At 41.4% G+C, this 21,386-nt stretch overlaps 3 protein-coding genes across 4 annotated transcripts; 1 reads left to right on the top strand and 2 right to left on the bottom strand.

Moving 5' to 3' along the window:
• Positions 1–1,715: 1,715 nt before the first annotated feature.
• On the bottom strand, positions 1,716–9,556 carry LOC115727054. The gene is made up of 12 exons (XM_030657192.2): positions 9,155–9,556; positions 8,924–9,056; positions 8,721–8,823; positions 7,744–7,867; positions 6,409–6,474; positions 5,196–5,234; positions 4,974–5,054; positions 4,830–4,877; positions 3,001–3,051; positions 2,834–2,902; positions 2,192–2,437; positions 1,716–2,066 (listed from the first exon to the last, which is right to left on the bottom strand). The coding sequence occupies exons 1-12, from the start codon at positions 9,332–9,334 to the stop codon at positions 1,845–1,847; spliced, it is 1,362 nt and encodes a 453-aa protein (XP_030513052.2). The 5' UTR covers positions 9,335–9,556; the 3' UTR covers positions 1,716–1,844.
• A 5,301-nt stretch (positions 9,557–14,857) lies between these two features.
• On the top strand, positions 14,858–17,408 carry LOC115727051 (probable protein phosphatase 2C 44). 2 transcript variants are annotated; one of them, XM_030657180.2, is made up of 5 exons: positions 14,858–15,088; positions 15,228–15,493; positions 15,664–15,940; positions 16,073–16,227; positions 16,870–17,408. In XM_030657180.2, exons 2-5 carry the CDS (start codon positions 15,233–15,235, stop codon positions 17,029–17,031), a joined length of 855 nt encoding a protein of 284 aa, XP_030513040.1. In that variant the 5' UTR covers positions 14,858–15,088; positions 15,228–15,232; the 3' UTR covers positions 17,032–17,408. The 2 variants fall into 2 exon arrangements, with proteins under 2 accessions (XP_030513040.1, XP_030513039.1); XM_030657179.2 differs by having other exon boundaries at positions 14,858–15,493.
• Positions 17,409–17,925: 517 nt separating this feature from the next.
• Positions 17,926–20,548, bottom strand: LOC115727045 (serine/threonine-protein kinase-like protein CCR4). The gene has a single exon (XM_030657171.2). It carries the CDS (start codon positions 20,470–20,472, stop codon positions 18,133–18,135), a length of 2,340 nt encoding a protein of 779 aa, XP_030513031.1. The 5' UTR covers positions 20,473–20,548; the 3' UTR covers positions 17,926–18,132.
• Positions 20,549–21,386: the final 838 nt, after the last annotated feature.

Genomic DNA, 21,386 nt, shown 5'->3' with positions numbered 1-21,386 from the left:
ATTATTATCTATACGTATATGTCGATGATAATCATAATTATGAATAAGATTGATAATGTCTAGTGTATTTAATGCAATCATTCATTTTAACATATGGATCGTGTATTGGGTTTGAATTATTTGACATGCCCGGTCCAATGGCAAGAACATCCGCAGTTGGCATTCGATCCATCTCGAGAAGCAGCTTGTTTTAACCTCAAAGCTGGGCAACCTTTGGTCCTCGCCGAATAGGCCAAAGTTCTGCTTGTACCCATGAACTTAAGGCTCCAAATGTGGCAAAACCGCCCCCAAGTATTCACTGTTTTCACTAGGAAACAACCCACCAGCCCTTGTTAATCCCTGGTTGCCCTTAGAGGCTTATCGGTATCGAGTTGGATCTGATTACAAGGAGGAGGATCCGAAACAACTCACTTTTCTTATTGTTCTTTTTGTACATTTAAAGCCTGTTTGGTAACGTTTCTATTCTAAAAAAGTGATTTTGATTAGAATCAAATTTTTTTTTTATTCTGTTCCTTAAATGAGTTTTAGAGAATCGGATCGGAGCGTGTTTGGTAACTCCATAAGATTTCTATTCCCGGAATAGAAACGTGTTTGGTAACTTCACGAAATTTTTGTGTTAGGAAATAATTTCCCTTCCCAATTTGTCATTTAAATTAAATAATTAAATAATTACAATTAATGACTTTCCTCATGCTGATTCTCTTGTACCATGACATATTTTTTGCCAAAACAAGAATGCTTCAGATTTGTTCCTTGAAAGGATAACATGTTAAAATTGTTGTTTTTCCATGCTTGTCTTAAGGCTATGCATGTGCCAATGATGAAAGATGTGACTCTAATTATCTTTTATTGCTCATAATAAATAAAATCCATCTCTACCACATAGGTGGCTCGGTTTTACCCTTAGATACCATGCGGATGGTTACTAATGCAGCATGGTACTCCGGTAACAAATCAAGCGGGGTTTAGGAAAAACTAGTAGGCAAAATACCAAAAACAAGATTGGCCAATTGAATGGATCCATTTTCTACTTTCTGAGATTTTTTTTTTTTAATTTTCGGGATTTTCGGAACGATTTGCCCATGATAGAAAAATCATCATTTGGTAGAAATCGAAAGGCAAAACCATCAAAAATAGGATTGGCCACTTGAAATGATCCATCTCCTCATTTATTAGAATTTTTTTGAAAATTTTGAATTATACGGATCGAGTCAGATTGACCCGAGCCACGCCTTGCGGGCACCTTACAAAAGTGATAGAAGACTATCATTGCAATTTTTATTCTCGAAAGTGTATTTTTTTAAGAACCAACTTTTTTTTTGTTCTTATTTTTTGTCCAAAAGTATTTTTGAAAACAGAATTAGAATCGAAATTATTTACGTTACCAAATATATTTCTAATTCTTTTTTATTCATGAGAATAGAATTAAAAAAAAAAAGCCGTTACCAAACATACCCTTCACAACTGCACAGGGCTCGTGTTTCTTTTCATGGATTTAACACTGTAGAGTCAACGTTGTGCAGATTGGGCCCCTAGCATGATGGAGAGCAAGAGATGATTAGGGGGTGCATTCGTCCCCCTATAATAAGTATATCTATATCTACTTTCAATCTTCATAAAAACTAGTGCCCCTAATCCGAGAGAGAGAGAGAGAGAGAGAGAGAGAGGTCTTTCAAAAGATGGTGCTCCTGTGTACAACTAAAAACAGAACAAAGGAATCAAAGTGAAGAGCATCGCAGGAAAATATCAACCATCCCACCACACCCCTGATATACATTTTCCATGTCGGAGTGGTGATACTACTACAAGATTTCAGTGTTTAACTAGAAATTAAAAGGTTGCAGTTATGGTACATAGGAAGAGCTGCCAAAGTCGATTGGGGAATGCAAAAGAGGGTTCCACCGATCAAATATTATTCGACCCCCGCGACCTATTCTTCCACGGAACTTATTGACGGTTGGGGTAGTAAAACTCTTCGACAAATTGGCCGGCGGCACAATGCCGGCAGCTGCCAACTTCTCAGGAACTAGAGGTTTTGTGAACAACAGAATTGGCTCAAGAGGATCCTGCAACGTCAAGGAGCAAGATTATCTGATAGTCAAGACCCCGATGGGTACCAGAACAGAGTACGCAAATGCAAAAATCGATAATCATAGAAAAAGACACATGCAAGAAGAGATCGAGAGTTCACCATCTTATGCAGCCATGTATTGGGCACAGGTCGCCGTCTCGACTCTTGCTTGAAGCTGCCTGGAGGAGCCGAAACAAAGTTGGAGTTCGAATACGGTAGACTTTGTGTTGCCGAAGACCGTGATCGAGGACGAAAGTTGGCAATTTCATCAGAGTCCACAAACTCTTCCTCAGTCGAACCAAACTTGGAAGACACAGGTGGAAATCCAGGTAGAGCCAAGCTATCATCCACTAGCTCCATTTCATTCTAAAAAAGAAAAAGGTGCGAGATTAATCATTGAAAAGAATTTGAGGACAAAAGCTAGAGTACGTTGCGGAAATTCAGAGTAATACAAAGCAGCCAACTCCGCATGGCTATAACAGGAGTTGGTCAATTTCCAGAAACAGTATCCGAGCAACACTTACTGCATTGCTGGGTTCTGGAATATAAGAGCAAGTTTCACAAAGAAATGCGACAAGCTATTACTCTGAAGATGGACTAAGGCAGATGAAAGCAAGTCTTGTATGATAAAAGTTTAACTTCACTCGAGCCACTCTCCCAAAAGAGATCACTGGCACCTAAGAAAATTATGTTCTGGATCTAGCTTCAACAGATAGGAAAACAACTGGACCGCAAACAACATAAAAAAAAGAGCCTCTGCACCTTATATTTCATCTGAAGCCTCTGAAGGCTTACTTCAGTCTCCATCGCTTCTCTTTTCCTCTCTTCTCTCTGTAAACATGAACCAAGAATGAACATTATTGAGTACTGAATAGGCAAATCCTGAGACATATTTACACCAAATGAGGAAAAAAGGAAGTTTTACTCGCCTTAATCAAAGCCTCCATGATTATCTTTGCTTGTTCAAGATTACGTCGGACCTGAGAGGAGTTGATTTCAAACAAAGAGAAAAATCTTATTGACAAATGCCTATACTTATACAAATAAACAGGCGCATACACGGGTTCAGCACATAACCTCCTTGAGCTATCAAGTGACATAAATAAGAACTAATATTCACTGAATAGTAAACCTGGCCAATCTAATATTACTTGAGAGATATAGTACACACGAGAATCCATGATCTAACAAAACAAGATGAGAAGAAGTCAACCCTCAGGGGTCCCAAGTTGCACACTTAGGCCAGGACTCCTTGCCTCTCACCTGAGCACTGCCTGAATCGCAGCTGTGACTGCCATCACCTTCTCACTTACTCTGGAGTGCATATGAAGTATTGGCTCTAGCGGTTGATATACCCTATCTAAAAGGTCCCTTGATGTCGCATACAGTCCTATTAAGGTAGACAGACTTGTTAAATTTAATACATTGGTAATGGGTTGCACCTGTTTTTCTTTTTTCTCACTGAACGTTGATTTGCTTGAATGCAATTTTTTTCAGCACATGTCAGAGGATTTTGGACGTTACATTTCTCCATTTCTACATGCATTTCTTGTGCAAGATTCACAATTAGAGAGATGTCATCCTTCATGTGGCAAGATTTCTGAGAAGTATTTCCCTATCCAATGGTATTAACTAGAAAAACAGATATCATTTCATCACATAATCTCTCATCATAACTCATGCTTTGAAGTATTAGTCAGTAATTTTTGCATTTACTTTCAGAGAATTTCACATTTCCATCCCGTGTAAAATTTCTGAGGAGAAAGCTATTTTCTATGTTTGACTGGCAAAATGTATAAATACTCTCAGAGAGAGCTTAAGGTTGCAAAGGTTAACAAAGTGGATCAATGCATATTGAAGTTCAGATTTAATTAATTATTCATGCTGAAATAGGTTGTAACCCCTGTAAAATGAAAGGCTGTATGCTAGAGAATATCAGACATTCTTGTCAATAATAAGTAGAATACCTCTCCAGGTTAGAAATTAGCTCTTGTGGAAATAGAAACATCTAGTAAGATCCATCTAGTTATACCCTTTAATTTGCTTCTCCATTGTTTTTATATGTTGCTTCTGACCAAAAAAAGAAAATTATATGTTGCTTATAGAAAGACCCAGAGGATAGGCGCGAATCATAGTTTGAAGCATATAGAAGTTACTTGGGAGAATTCCAAGCGATCAGAGAAAAAGTCAAATCCACTTAGTTCACCCTATTGGCTCAAACCATCCTGGTCCTTTAAGTCATAGACGATTTGTATGTGGATCCTTCAGCAAGACCAATATGAAACATGAACTCAAGAAGATCCAACGCGAAGTTTCCATAAGAAAAAAATCATTTAGTTTGAGGAAAATCAGGTGTCATTTAAGTCGTCTTTTGTTGATATTTAATTTTGATGCAAAGCCTTCATCTTTCAAACATTGCTTCAGCTTCTTTCCTCCTTTTTTTTTTTTTTTTTTTTTGAAATAACAAGAATCAATAATGAGGTAGTATGGAAGGACCATCCACTATACCATAGAGAATTGAGCCCCTTTGCATAACCAGAAGGAATAGAGCTATGATTTACTGATGGATGCCTCAAGTCTATCGAATTTCTAAAACCATTTAATTAAATGTTCTATATCCCAAGTATGAAACCAATCTCATGATTGCTGGACAGCAAATAGAACAATACTGGAGAATATCTATGCATGTATGATTTCTCAACCAGCTAAAAAAGACGATGTTATAAAAGGGGGAACTTTTGGCATTAGCTATACAGACCTGACGAAGCTTTTCAAATGATTGCACATTATTTTCTCTCCGTTGCATCTGAAAAGATCATCACATAGCTTATGAGATCTATGGGAAGGCAGATCATAATGATGATAGCGAAGAAAGTAAGACATAAGTGCTACAATTGACTACCCTTCTTGTGTGGAGTCTATGGGCTTTCTCCCTGGGTCTAAAGACATTGTAGGGGTTGGTGTCATTAACTGGTGGGGGAGGCTGCATAAGAGGAAATTAGAAGAACAAAAAGGACATAAGAAGCCAATAGGTATCATAAATGTCATGGAAGACGTTAAAGTGATGGTCATTAACAAGCCATCCTTCGTATGTCTATATGTAAGCTCATGAAGAGAAACTAACCTGGAGACGCCGCAATATAGGTTTTTGCCACCGTTCACGCTGGCCAAGCAAGATAATAAAGCTTTAGCATCCTCATTGTATACGGCCATGGAGGTGAAAGAGTCCAACCAGTTGCGTAAAAGATAACTACATGGCGTAGATGAATACTAGAGCACAAAAACATAATCATTCTTTCCACTTCATTAAGTAAGCACCAATTATCCTACTTTTTAAGCTGGCATATCCCAATGATAAGTACCAACTCTGACCTGCACTGAAAAACTACAGATTTGTCGAGGAATCTTTGCTGATTGATTGAAAACCATGTATGTCCTCCTGCCTTGGAACCTTAACCTTTTAGGGACGGTTACTTAATAAAAGCAGATGATCTTTCCATTAGAAAAGAAACATACACTAATTGAACAAAAAAAGTTGGCCTTCATATTAGAAACGAATATGAATTGGAAACCAGCCGACCTTTATCCTAGTCCAACACCCTTTTAAGAATCGCCCAGAATTAAAAATCATTTCAAGAACCTACTAGCGAAATCAATTTCAACCTATGACCCTGTTTAACAAGCCCCGTAATCACTCAGGAAAAGTTGAACAATCACACTAGCGAAAGCTAATTACCCAGCCGACATTTCTGCTAGAATGAAATATTAATTCGAAAATGACATCCATGCTAGTCCTAACACCGTTCTAGGAATTGGTCAGCAGCAAAAATCATTTTCAGATTATTGCTTACAGTATCATGTGCAACATAAGACACCATGAAGCGCGTCAAAATATTACCCTCATCTTTCATCGTGAAGCCATGGAAAGAAAGTAAACACTATGGGAGCCAGATGAGTACATACCCATCGATTAGAAACAGAAATAAATCTAGAGATGATGAGAAAACATATACAAAATAACTGCAGCAAAAATCAGTACAAATAATAGCTAAAAACAAAATCTTTTTGGAATCTTTTACCATAGAAAGAATCAAGGGTTACTGCTAGTCCTAAACCATACTTGTTCAAAGCACATATTCTCAACATTTGGCCCACTTGGTTTGTAGCTCTGTATCACGTATATTACTGACAGTCGTTAAAAATGAAGAGTTCAGCCCACAGCTCCACCACAGAAGATGAGTTTAGAAGACATCAAAGAATTAATACTGAGTGGTATCAGATTTTCCTTTAAGTGCACAAATAACAATCAAATGTTTTCAGAAGCAACTAATTCATACCTTCTCTTTCCAATAAGAATAAACAGAATGGAAAATTGAATATTTAATGGACTGAGCCTGTACAGCCTGGCACATAAGAAAAAAGAAGCCATTAAAATGCAAAATATTCCTTTCACAGATACTAAATATACTGCACCAAACAAATGTCAATACTCTTCTTTATTAGAGGAACCAAACTATTTAACTTGATCCGAAAAATGAACAGTCATTATGGGCCAAAGGGGGTCCTGGGTCAAAAGGTCTACCATGTTATATAAATCCATTTTTCCATCGTTACAGCGGAAAACACTGAAATACGAAAGGGGACACCACAGGATTCACTTACATGCTTAAGAAAACACTACCAATGACAGGGCGAACTTGCTAACAAATCAGAATTAGCTTAATTTCGAACCAAAAGCTGCAGCATGCTCCCGATTTGATAATATGGACGAGCTTTCTCTTGTAGTTGAACAAATAGCTTAATCTAGCAAGTTTCTATGCCTTGTCAATGCCTTGTTTTATTGGTATCTGAAACTATCGAGAGCACCCAGATATTCGCCGAAAATTACAGTTGTATGCACTCTCTAAGGAGGGAATATTGTAAAAGCACCCAGTCCCTGCTATCTGTAGACTGTTATCGGCATACAGATGAAATTCAAGCATCTAGCAGCAGGTTCGGCAATTGGGCTCAGTTGCAACCATTAAGAGTTATTATCCTCCTGATTACAACCAATGACATGCAAGAGTCTTCGCTAAGTGAAAAGTTTCTTCCTTTATCACCTAAGTCCAATTTTGCAGATTCAGAATAGGATCCCATCATCATGTCCATACCCTACTAAGATGGAAAACTTAAACATATTCTTGTGACTAAGGCTTCGAATAGCATCTCAAGCTTAGCAACTAGCCCATTATTCACTCATCATGTATCTTATAATATTTAATTGAACTGGTATTAACAAGTAATTATCTAGGAATAGCCAAGTACCAAACAATTGCAGATATATTATTTCTAAGGCAATCTTCAATTGTGGTGAGAGCAGAAAATTGAAATATGACAGACAATATGTTGGACATTTCCGGGAGTGAAACTGGATGCTGACAGCAGAATTTATTGGATCAACCACAGTAAGTAAATTATCTGCCAAAGCATCTCTAACAAATACTACCGTAATACCATTGCATAAAGTGATTAAGTGTAGTATTTGAAAATTCAGGAGGTATTGAGACAATAAATTAGCGGATAGTAACAATGATGTTGAAAGTTTAAGTCGAAGGACATGCCATACAATCCAATGCACAGAGAAAGCAAGAACTAGCTCTACATCATCAACTGGAATTTTTGAACGCTTTTACCTCACTAGCAGCATCAAGTTGCAAGAGAACAGGAATTGGTGAACCTAATGCAGTTGTTAAGACTCCAGCTCTTTCTCTAGCCTTATGATCCAATACCTCAAAGCGGAAGAGAAGACTTTCAAACCTTCAATAGACATGAAACAATAATCACAATCACAAAAAATTGGAAGTGCATGAATATTACGAACCCAATGGACAGATTGTCCATGCATACTTAGCATTAAAGTTGATTATATCACTTCCCCTGTGTATATGCCTCACGGAAAATAGCATCCACCAATCAATCCAAGCTGTCATAATTTGTTGCCACTACTACTCTCCAAAAATGGTCATTATGTTTCTGCAATTTCTTCATTCGTTTTCTAGTAAAAGCTGCAACCTTTTTTATCCACTTGCTCCCCTTTGCAGCGAATGTAATCAAGGGTGTGCACAATAACAATCCCATGAATCTTTGTCAAAAAGCCTCCAATCTTTGGCTACAAAGGGGAGGAGATGTGGGACTATAATTTTTCGGTCTTCTTTTGAAAACTATTACATCAACTTGACTCGCATGGTATATTCTTTGAATTGGTAACAAGAGTTAAAACCAGTAGGTCACTAAGTGACTTAAAGTTTTTTGGCCGAAGTAATTATGATGATTATTTTCCATTCCAATTTATGGCGAGTAAGAACCGATCACCTCTCAAACGATACAATAACCATTCTCCATTTTCCTGGACCAAAAGCACTCTGATGCTTACAGAGTACATATTCGCCAAAAACTTGTGCATGCTGCCTACCAAACTAAAAGGCAGAGAATTTTCTTTCGTGGCTCTTCAGTTCAGAAATGGGTAAAAAACAATGCCACCGAGACCATGTTCAGTAGCAATCTCCTTAAAACCAGTTACTTTTTGCCCAATTTTTTGCAAAATGAACTTCATTTAGACAGATTTCCTGCAACCCATTGAAAGCAGTGGCAAATCCGCAGACGATGTTACCTTTCGGACGACAAAATCTTTTTTTCCTGGTTAAATTCTTCAAGCCAGTCCTCATCTTCATTGTCCAAGTCATACTCAATAAATTCTCCAAGCTCAGCCCTAGCTGCATCATATCATCCGAATTCAACACCTTTATAACCGATGGAAAACTAAAACCGCCAATGAGAAATGAGAGAACAGAAAAGTTCTTTCATCTTGCGGACCTCCCCTTCCACGCAAATAAGACGTCGGCTGACTGAAGGTGCGCGAATAATCTCTTTCGTACGTATCGACAACAACATATTCAGGAGTAGGTATTTCAGAAGCCACCTTCTTACTACTTGGGACTGGGTTTACCTAATCCAATCGCAAATGAAGGCAATGTCAACGTCAATAACAACAGAAACCACACAACAATCAGGTTGCGGTAAGGAATCCAATCGTGCTGTCGATACCTCGTTGCCAGTGCTGGCATGGTTATCGAAGTCGATAGAAGAAGAAAGCCTCGACAGCTGGGAACTGCGGGTGGCGGACGTCGTGGGCGTGTCGTCATCTTCGAAATCCTTGACCGATTTCACGATAGGGAGCTTCTTGTGGATGTCGAGAGGGCGAGGCCTGAACGACAGCCTGCTCATCTTCTCTTCTGCCAATGCAAGCGTAAGCTTCAACTCCGCGTATCGGCCATAATCATAGCAATTAGATCCACCGAGTTCCCCTGCAACTCCCCGACTTCGCCAATCAATTCAATCCAAGGAGGTGTATTGGCAATGGAGGTGACGGATCGCCTGTCATGGAGGAGAGCGAGCCCTAGGAAGAAGACGACGGCGATGAAGGAAATGCGAACGATTTTTCTTTTCTTTTTTCCCTTTTCTTTTTGTTATATTATATTCTTGATTTCTTTTTAAATTAGAAGAACATCCCTGAAAATTGAAATACTACGTAATTTTATACCTTTTAAAATGTAAAATCCCTTTCGACCAAAAAAAAAAAATGTAAAATCCCTCTCGTGATATGATGCTTTGTTTATTACAATTTTTTTGGCTGATAAAGAGATCAAATGGTATAATTCTTTTGTTTTTTTTTATAAGTATACTAAAAACCCTAAAACTTATCACGAAAATACAATTAAATCCTAAAAATTTAAAAAAAAATGTGATCGATTCCTAAAACATATCACGAAAGTACAATTGAGTCTTACAGTTTTTAAAAAGTGCAGTCAAGTCTTTAAACTTATCATGAAAATGCAATCCACAAAAGGACTTTGATTGAATCAATTTGACAAGTTTTAAAATTTAATTAGCTAGATTTGCAGCTACCGAACGTTTATCGTTTAATTTTGGTGAAAATTTTGATTTTAATCATTTTACAAACACTGCATGTACTTCGCAAGCACAACCTATTCCGAGGAATACGCTTAAACGCCAATTTATTAGGCTTTATAAAAAAGAAAAAAAGAGTTGAATTTTTTTTTATGAATTGTCATGGACGTGTGCATATAGGTAGTGACATTTGGAGTGATCCTTAGCAAACTCATTCTTATATGGGTATCACACATCATTGGATATGTGACGATTTGAATATTCGAAAAAGAGTTATTGCATTTCGAGTTTTTGATGATAGACAGACGGCCAATAATATTTATAAAGTAATTAGGCGAGTTTTAGAATAATATGATTTGATTAATAAAATTTTTTTAGTTGGTTTTGATAATGCAGCGACAAATACCGCTTGCATTCCCGATTTAGAAAGGATTTTTAAACCTGCTTTTGGTGGATAATTTTTTCACGTTAGATGTGCTTGTCGTGCTTTAAATTCATGTGTACAAGATGGTTTACGAATTATTGATTTTTTTTAGCCCGATAAAGGGAACAATTCAATTTTTATGGAAACATCCTCAAATTATGAAAGAATGTGGCAAATTTTGTGAAGGACATAAAAGAAAGCCAAAAAGATTTTCAAAAGTTATTCTCACTAGTTGGAATTCTACGTACGAGTTGCTTCATCAATCTTTTGCATATAAAGATTTATTATGTACGTTTATTTAGAATAATGTTTCTGAAATTAATTTATTCCCACAAGAGTGGGATATTTGCCAAAAAATTTTAGTTTTTTTAAAAGTTTTTAACGGTGCAACTTATACTTTATTCGGTGTTTATTATCCTATTATGCATTATTTTTAATAGAGTGTATGAATATTGCTGGTGTTTTTTAAGAATATGAAAAAAATGATAATTTAGCTCCAACTATTATAGCAATGCGAATAAAATGGATGCATTATTATATCGAAATTCCTCTTATTTATTTGGTTGATTTTATTTTCGATCCACGTATCGAATTAGATGGTTTAGGTGATTATTTGACTACGTATTATGAATGTTTTCATTTGAATGAAGTGGCAGGTGTTAGAGCTATACAAGCAACGGTTAAACAAACAATAGTAGAATTGTATAATGAATTTTATAGTAGATATAATCTAGTAGGTGATAGTGGATCTTCCCAACATACTGATGTACAAAGGGAGGACCTATTTAAAATTAGTAGAGGGCACGAAATGCTGATGAGCAGACAAAAAAGACAAAAGGGAGCAACAAGTAATGTTTTTAAAATAGAGACCTATTTAACCATTTCTTTTGAGTTTGATGTTTCCGAAGGCGGCACAAATTTCAGCATTATAGAGTGGTGGAAAAGGCATTCAACCGAATTCCCAATTCTGGCTTTCATCGCAGGACAGATTTTAGCAACTCCTTGTTTAACAGTTGCGATTGAACAAACATTTAGCGTTGAGGCAACATTTTGGACGACCGACGTTCAAGATTACATTTGGATTCGGTAAAGGCTCAAGCTTGTGTCAATGATTGAACAAGCTAAACATCGACAACAAGAGATGGATCGCAACAATGAAGCCGATTTTTTCAATGGTGATAGAGATACTACCGTCACGGGTACTAGAACATGTATCAACGATTGAGGTAAGTTGGGGTTATCAAAGGTAAAAGAACTGCATGAGTTTTGATTCTTCTATCCCTAAGAAGATATGTAGGCGTTTAATGATAATTTATTAAGTTCAAGCCCCTTCCCCCTCTCATTTTTTTCTCCTCAAATTTGATTACAATGTACAACTTGATTACAATTTATATTTGATAATTTATTATTTCATTATTTCATAATTTATTATTTTTTTACTTCGTAATTCATTATCTTAAAATTAAATTTAAAAATCGGCGAAACCGGAACCGGCCTTTAACCGCCGGTTCAGAATTGGAACTGGACCCGCCCCTTAAGGTTCCGGTTTCGGTTCAAAGGTGGCAACGACATGCAATATGACACGAAACGACACGACACGACCCGCCGACAGTCATTTCTCAAAAAATAGAAAATTCCAACATGTTGGGATATGTTCTATATTAAATGTGTATTTTTATATATACATGATAAATTATCATGTATACATAAAAATATCAGCAGTAAGTTTCTTCTTCTTCTTTTGTTAGGAATTCGCAATTATTATTTTTTGCTGGCTATGTATATTAATTTTGGAGTGGCTAAGTATATGATTGAAGTATATATATATTTGATAAATTTACATTTTAACCCATAATTTATTGAAAATGCTTAAAATTGCTCTCATGTGTGTCAAAATGGCATGTCGGGATGCTGAACTTGCATGTCGATGGCCTATCTGAAGAGCCGATCACGTGTAGGTTGCATGTTGGAGAGTATCGGGCACGACACAACATGATATGGAGGCCCCTAGACAATGTCGATACTTCCTAGATGGCAATCTCCACCATTTTAATATGTAAAAAATCGGTGAAAAACTAGCTCACTTATTTGCATTAAAAAAAAGAAAAGAAAAATAAGCTAAAAAATTAAAAGAATTTAAAAAAGTAAAAAAAATAAAAATAAAGGACTTACAGAGACAAGGTGGAGGCGCCGAGCCTTAGCTAGTGGCTAGCGACCCCTGCCAATCGCAAGCGAGGGTCACGACCCTCTCCCGGATCAGGTGAGGGTCGCCATTGGTGGCCGACCGTAGGCGTTCGATAGAGGTTGTCGGCCATTGGCCAGGTCTTGGCAACGACGAGGGCTATGTAAGCCCTCGCCGCCGCAATCCTCCATTTTAAAAAAATTTCAACTTACTTTTTTGTTTAACATTGATTTTTTTAAAAAAAATTGCCACATGGACTGATTTTTTATTTAGAAACGCTATGTCACTAGACTATTTAATTAAAAATGCCATCTCGCTAAAGTTTTTAATTATAAATGCCACGTATATTTTTTTGGGCCGAAATTTCTTCTCGTTGGAACTCTAGTGATTGGTTTTTTATTTTATTTTTTTATTTTGCACTTAAATGACCCGATGAAAAATTTTGGTACTAAAGTAAGCGCCATATACAAATTTTGATACTTATGGTTTCCTTTTGCCGTTTTTATGCAATAATTTTCAGTTGCGAAAATGGATGTTGTAGCTTTTCTCTAATGCATGTAACAAAACAAGTGCATTGATATAATAATTTTTAAGTATAGAGTAAATGACACGACCGTCTCTTTCACGGAGGACGCGTCCCACATTACCTATCTTAATGCGTTGTATATCGTGTCAATCATACATTTGACAGTTCGGTAAGCTGGTCAGAGAAGAGTCGTAAAGTTTACCAAAAGAATCTCTACATAGCAAGTGACCGACAAACTAAACCCAACAAACACCATTCATCTCAATTTGTTTTGCCGGATTTGCATGTACCGATGAAAAAGATGAGAGCTATATCGACAAGACACCTTTTGGCATTAGATTCAGATGAGTCGGGGCATTCAATTCAGTTGAGCCCGACTCCCACGCATCCGAGATGCAACCTGGGATGGCAGGCATGGGGCAAGCAAGAGTCGTTCATTGTTAGGCGTAAACAAGATAGATCGATCGGATCGGGAATCGCCCGAACTGGATCGGATTGACGGGTTTGGTTCGGTTCGGGCGGTCACCGGTCCGATCTCCGGCTCCTCAAGGTGGAATCTGCTAAGGTGTGGTTTATACTCGCCATCGATAGAAAAGCACATGAGTCCCTGGACACCACAGGATTTTTATAATATGAGCCCATAATTTTTTATTAGTAGTTCAAGCTTAGGCCTATGAATAACTACTGTTATATATACTATTTTTCACTTGTAATTGAGTGATGTAATGAGAGTTGCGGGTGCTTATTATACTGAAATCCTCTATTGGACATAACCTTAGTTTAAGAGTGAATCGGGATAAAACATTTTTGTCGATTTCTCTTTTTCGTTTTACTATTTTCTTCATTTTGATTATATGTCGAATCCTAACAAAATCGATGTCCGAGCGATCCGATTCTCGGTTCTACAGAGAAACCGGACCGATGGATCGCCCATTCGAATCGACAATACACAACTTAATTCTCGATGTCACCATTTTCCTCTACCTTTCTCTCATTTAATTGTAGGCCTTTGTTTCACTCTCCGGGATTACACATGAGATGATGTAGCTCGACCCAACTCTCTCTCTCTCTCTCTCTCGATCTCGAGGTTTGTCGTCTCGTTCGGGCGAGCGCCAATAGCAAGGCGGCTGCTGCACCTTCTCATCCTCCTCTTCCTCCTTCGGACGACGCAACGTTGTTGCTTTCTCCTTCCTCTACAAATGTAGCTATCTTGGGTTCCTCCTCCCCCTTCCCCCTCTCTCTAACATCAGTGCATTTTCCACTCCTCTTTTCATTTTCATTGGTCTTATATAATATTCACTTTTTATTTTCATTTTATCGATTTCATTTGACCACTCCGGAATCAGATCGAATATCAATCCAATCCTATTCGGTTCCAAGGACCTCTAGTCCGATTTCTGATTTCTAAAATTGAAAATCGAGACTATCGATCCGGTCCCCCATTCAATCGAATCAACTCGGATCATGCTTTTTCCCCGCACATCGCTAAAGGAGAGTGGAACCCACGCGCATTTGCTGGCGTTGGGCTATCCCCCTTCCTCCTGCTTCCGTCTAAATGGTCAAACCTTTCCAACTCTTGGAAACTCTTTCTCCTTGTGTGGGGGCGGTGCAAATCGGTTGGGGCATTTGGCAAAAGAGAGAAGAAAGCGCGTGGGATCCTCGTCCTCGTCGTCATCGCCATCACCAGATACAACCAACGGGAGAAAAACGCGGTTTTCATTGAAAGCGGCGAGCAACTCCACAAGTTTTCCTCTTTGACATGATCAAGATCAGATTTTTATGTGCCGAGGACGGCAGCTCCATTGACCTTCCCTTTGACCAGAGCTACTCAGTCGACCTCCAATTTCTCCCCGAGCAACACGCAACGCAAGCGGCGTCTCTTGAACAAGAGCAAGCACTATTCTCATTCCAGCAGCAACAGCTTCCTCGAGAAAGTTAAAGGTTCGAATCCCGCCCTCCCTCTTCTTCTTCTTCTTCCGCTGTTGATCCATCTGGGTGTTGGGTCTTTGTTCTCGTCTTTGCTGGTTTGATCGATCGGTCGATTGAGTTTTGGAGGGGGGGAAAAAATTCGTGTCGCAGAAGATGGGCTGCCTGATGAGCAGCTTGTTAGCATCTTCGTCGGACTCGGGCAAGGGCCGAAGCAAGTCGTCGAGCGTGCGGGTGTTCCACGGGTTCCACCTGGTGGAGGGCAAGTCCGGGCACGACATGGAGGACTACCACGTCGCTGAGTACAAGAAGAGTACGAATCACGTCCTCGGCCTGTTCGCCATCTTCGATGGCCACCTCGGCGATCGCGTCCCCTGTTATTTGAAGCAGCATCTCTTCAACAACATCCTCCAAGAGGTAACTGTCGACTGCCACCTGCTTATTACTGTTTCAGTCATCTGCTTTCGTTTGGTCGGTTGGTGTTATATGCCTGCAAAGTTAGCTTCTTGATGAGACTGGATAGTAGTTTTAGGAGTTGGATTGGAGTTACATCCTGAATAAGCAAAGACCCTTTCCGTTGATGACAGCCGAATTTCTGGATAGACCCGCAGACAGCCATAAAGAATGCGTACCGGTCCACGGATAATTTCATTCTTGAGAAGTCGATGCAGTTGGGCCCTGGTGGCTCGACTGCCGTGACTGCGATTGTGATCGATGGGAAAGATTTGTGGGTTGCCAACGTCGGTGATTCCAGAGCTGTGGTCTGCGAGAGGGGCTCTGCCAATCAAATTACAGTCGATCACGAGCCGCACACCGAACGGAAAAGGATTGAGGAACAGGGGGGGTTTGTTACTATTCTTCCTGGTAAAACTGTCATCTTTGGATGTTTTATTGTGCTAGTGCCTTCTTTGCGACTCATGAGTCCTGGCAGGTCAAGTTGTGGAATGCGGTCTGATGGTTTTCGTACTTAGAACAAGTGTTCCCTTCTAATTTCAGGAGATGTGCCTAGGGTTAATGGACAGCTTGCAGTTGCACGGGCTTTTGGGGATCAAAGCCTTAAAGCACATTTAACTTCGGAGCCTGACATAAGGCATATACCAATCGATTCGACTATTGAGTTTGTCATATTGGCAAGTGATGGCTTGTGGAAGGTCAGTTCTCTCAGCTTGAAATCTCTCTCTCTCTTACAAATTGGAGATGCCGAAACTGAATTCGTTCTTATGCCTGTCTTGTGTAGCCTCAAAACATTATCCCGTCCTGGTTTATACTGTCAAACTCCTTGTTTCTGCTGTAATCCAAGGTCGCTTAGATAGGCAGCTTCCTGGCACTGAGTTTAACTGTGTCCTCGCATTCTAAGTGATGGATCTTATCAAGCAATGTCCTGATCCTCCTCTATTTATCATTCATTCCACCCTGCCCCAGTTTGTCAAGAAAAATTCAGAGTGCTCCATCACATCCCTAGAGAAATGATCTTGATATCTAGGCACGCGTGAGATAGCCAGAAGAAACATGTCGCATAGCAATTTGATAGGGTGCTCTTGATCTAACCTCATCCACCCGGATTAGGTATTATTATTATTTTTTAATTCTTTTGACTGAACCCTAGTGAAATTTTCTTTGAGAATTGCCGCTCGAGGTAAGCCCCAGTAGGTCAATGGTTTTTTCGTGTCATTTCAAGAATAGGGCATCTGACAATCACCTTGGAGATGACCTGAACCTCCGATCCCATGCTGGAATGCTCATCTGAACAGTTACCTTTCGTTGTCTTATCTGCAATCTTGGTCCGTTGGCAGGTGATCAGTAACCAAGAAGCAGTTGACTTGGTCAAACCGATAAAAGACCCGGAAGCAGCAGCAAAGCGATTAACAAGTGAAGCACTGAAAAGAGAGAGTAAAGATGACATATCTTGCATTGTCATCAGATTCACTAATGCTGTCGAGAAGCATCACGACTGAGCCACTCGATCATTGTGAATATCTCCCGTTCCTAAAGAAGTTGAATGTTGATGTGAAAGGTAAAGTTACATGTCGCAGCCATGTGCTTTTAGGGTGCTGTACGTAGTAGTGGCCTTTGTTGTATAGGTGTTAGAGCAGATTGAATAATAGTGGTGCATTTCCTTCTTTAGTATGAGCGCCCGAGCCTCTCGGAGCACGTGAGTAGTTTTAGGATTTGTGAGATCTCATTATTCCCACAGTATGGGCATTTGTATAGTTTAGTCCTACCATAGTGATTGTCATGAGGGGTGGTCTAAACTCTGGGGGATTTTGAACCTTGGGAAGTCTTTTTACCCAATATCAAGTCTGGCTTTGTCACTAAAATTCCTTTGCGGTTGGATTTGCGCTGTCTTCTCCTTTCTGATACTGGGGTTCAAAAGTTCCTCAAAATGGCAGTCACCTCTATACATCCTTTGCATTGTAATCTTGCATATAACTTGTTGGCCGGCATCGATTAAAATGAAGGGGGTTCACCATTTTGTTGTCGACCGTGTCGCATCTTTAGCGTGCTTCACTCAAATGACATGAATTCTTTGTGCCCCAATGGTTTAGGAAACTGAAGATTACATTCTTAAGTGAGATTGAAGAATACGGTTTAAGCTAAGGGATTAATCTTTAGGGATTCGTTCTTTTGTTGTTGTACTCCTTCCTTGTCGAGATTAGAACCATCAAGAATGGTTGGGTTCGATTTTGCTCTAAAATTGTAGCTTCCAATCCATACCCGGTCTTCAGGATTATCTCCCAAATGAAGGAGCCAGAGACCAAAAACCGAAAAACCAAGATCTAGTCGAAAAGTTTTCAATTGAACCCCATTCCGCGTACTGGCCGTGGCCGAAATGTTCTTAAGCCATTTGACAGGAATTATGTCTCGTCATTGCATTGCATTGCATTGGTACATGGCATGTTGGAGAAACATCCATTACCTTATTCTCCTATGAATCAAAGAAAGGAAAGAATGTAACGGTACAAAAAGAATTGATGGTAGACATCGAAAGAATTAAGAAAGAATGGTGTTCTCTACACATTTGGCTCGGTAATGGCAAAGTCGAGCTACGAGGACAACTAAGACGTCGAGGATTCCGTCGAAGACCGAGAGAGGAGGGGACGGGCCGAACATGCAGCCAGAGCTCTTTCCAAGCTATATACAATTTCTGTGATCGACGGGCGATCTTTGCCTTCCAAACTCACGCAATCTGCAGCTAAGTATCCTGCGTACCTCACAGCTTCTATTTCAAAAGGGTTCGGTGGCAAGACCTTCCGGTCTAGGACCCTGTGAATCTCGTCTTGCAATATGTAGGGAATCACAAAGTCCACCACGTTCCTCGGCACGCCGGTTTCGTTGTTGTGGATAGCCTTGTACCCTGACAATAGCTCGAGCAGAACGACTCCGAAGCTGTACACGTCGCTTTTAGATGTGAGATGTTGGAGCCGATAGTACTCGGGATCCACGTAGCCAATTGTTCCCGCAGCGTGGAGTGAGAGGTGGGAGTTGTCGTCTTCGGGGCACATAAGAGAGAGTCCGAAATCAGAAACCTTGGCTGTCCAGCTTTTGTTGAGCAAAATGTTGGAAGACTTGATGTCGCGGTGGATGACGGGGGGAGTTGCATAGACATGAAGGTACTCGATGCCGCGAGCTGCGTCCAAGGCTACTCTGAGACGAGCCGCCCACGAATCGAGCGGGGATTCTGGAATCCTGTGGAGATGGTCGTGGAGCGAACCGTTGTGCATATACTCGTAGACCAATATCAACTCGTTGCCGTCTTCGCAGAATCCGCATAGCTTCACGAGATTCTTGTGGTTGAGGCGGGACAGAGACTCGAGCTCGTTGAGAAATGCCCTGTCTATGTCTTCGGTTTGCCTCCTGGCGCTCGGGCCGCCGCCACCACCTAAATGCAGCGGCGATGCTGCTGTCGATGTCTCTGCTCGCTTGATGGCCACTTCTCGTCCGTCGTCCAGTGTAGCACGGTAGACCGAGCCGAAGCTTCCCGTCCCAATCTTGAACTCTTGGGCGAATCCATTGGTGACACGGGCGAGCACTTGCAAGGGGAATTCCTCCAGGTGGGAGTCCATGCTGACCAAATGGCTCAGCCGCTTCTCCAGTGGCCGAGGCTGGGGCGGCGGGGGCCTAGTCTGATCTGGGCTCGAGGTCTCTTCGATGCGGCCCGAATCATGGACGCGGCACACCCTCCCCTTACAGTATCTGAACAGCAAGAAACCGAAGAGCGAGAGCAAAGAAGCCGATCCCACGCATCCCACCACCAGGAACACCACCAGCTTCCCATCTAAGCCCCTAGACCGAACGGGTGGCGGTGCTGGCCCTGGCGATGGAGGGTGAACCACTGGTGCCGAAGCTTTGCAAGGGAGACACACGTATCCTTGCTCGCACAAGATGCCGTAGCCCGGCAAAGGGCCGCAAGGACATTGGCTCTGGCACGGTCCGGGCAGCACGTTATCGAACACCATGGAACCGGGCATGGAGTCGAAGTGCTCATTGCCCCAACAGCACAAGGAATAGTTGGAGGCCAAGACACCGCAAAAAACACGGCGCTTGGCTTTGATGGCTACGAAGTATGCGTCTGTCAAGTGTTCCGGCAAGCTAAAATTGCTCTGCCCCCAGCACTTGACCCTGCTGTTCGACCCCAATGCGCAGCTCCTGTTCTCTCCCAGGGCCACCGACACGAAGTCCCCTTGCGGTGGCTCGATCTTGGCCGCCCCATCTCCCCAGCACTCCAGACTGTTAGTGTTATCCCACGAGATGGCGCAGGCGTACCCAGACCCAGCCGCAACCGCTCTGAAGCTCCCGTTCGGCCAATTATGCACGACGCGGGCATTGTCCCCGAAGCATGCGATCTTCCCAGTGCCCATCAGGCCGCATGCATAATCCCCACCCACAGCGACACTGGACCAGTCGTCCGGGACCCTGGTCCGATCCCATCCGGGCCACTGCCAGCACTCAAGCCGGCTAGTCCCATTGGCGAGACTACACACGTGAGCATCTCCGGAATCGAGCTCCGTCACCGGAGGACCCTTGTAGATGCGCTTGTAGCGCACGTTGGTGCCATTGGCGGCGGAGAATCTCCAGCAACCCAGGACCGACGTCGGCGACAAAGAACCACCTCTCAAGCCGCACAGGAACCCGTCCCCGCCGACGACGCCCGCAAAGGAAGCGTTGGGATTGACAGGAATTCGAATTCCCGCCGGGAAGCTGGTACAGTTGAGAAACGGTCTCCGTCCTGGAGGCTTTATAAGAGCACAGACCAACGTCTGGTTCGAAGTCTCGGAAATCGACAAGGTCGAGAGCGAGGCGACCCGCGAAGCAAACGGCGGCGCGAGGAACAAGAACAAGAAGAAGAAGACGATCAAGCTGAGCAGGGAGTGGAGTTTCCTGAGGAAGTGAGCCATAGGAAATGGAGAAACGGGCTTGGTAATCTCATGTTGGGGTCGGATTACACATGGGTCTGAGCCTCTTTTTTGAAGCTGAAGGTTATTTTTATGCGCGACCTCTTCCGGGAGAGAACGCGGTTTGAAACGCCAAGGAGAGAGCGAGAGAGGGAAGAGGCCAAAGACCGAGAGACCAAGTCGCCTTTGCGTAAATTATTCTGCAAGTCGAGCGTGTGGTCAACCTTTGGGAAAGAGCTTCAGAGCGCAGACCAGTCCAACTTTGTCCATTTTCAACGAAAGCCCGCTTCGAATTGACCCGGGATCCAATCGGATCTTAATCTCTGCTTAGTGGAGAAAGAGATTAAAGGCCCCATTGCACCTGCTGCTCTTGAACCGCTCCAACCATGCATCGCTAACCACACGTTAGTTCTCTAGGTTAGGATAGAACCTTCGGTGAGCCCTTGCCCTTTTGTTGAACTTTTCTTCTTCTTCTTCTTCTGCTCACGGCGACTCTCAACGACGTGGAAACTTTGCGGGGGGTTTTGACTCGAGACCTTTGCTTGAATCGAATTGCTCCACTCCTCGTCTTTCCTAATTTAAGTTAAGATTTACCCAAATGGCACCAAACTAAAGTTGCGCCCTAATCGAGTAATGAAGGGGGGTGAGGAATCGGACCCGTTTTAGAGTCGAGCGAGCAATATCCGTTTATTTCAAGAGTTGGAATCCGACTCTTGTCCGATAGATCTGTCAAAATGGGTATGATTTTTTTAGAAATACGCATCGGACTGGGTGTTGATCACTAGATCTGCATTGCAATAAATGGATCGTGTTAAATTGATCTATTTTGACTGGACCATTTATGATTCGACCCGACCATTTGAAGGGTCTACTATCTGTTAATAGAACCGACTAGATTTATTTCACACAAGGAGAAA

Source organism: Rhodamnia argentea, chromosome 2, assembly GCF_020921035.1.
Source record: "Rhodamnia argentea isolate NSW1041297 chromosome 2, ASM2092103v1, whole genome shotgun sequence".
Classification (NCBI taxonomy): domain Eukaryota; kingdom Viridiplantae; phylum Streptophyta; class Magnoliopsida; order Myrtales; family Myrtaceae; genus Rhodamnia; species Rhodamnia argentea.
The sequence above is the reverse complement of the archived record's forward strand: the minus strand, read 5'-3'. Positions and strand labels throughout refer to the sequence as shown.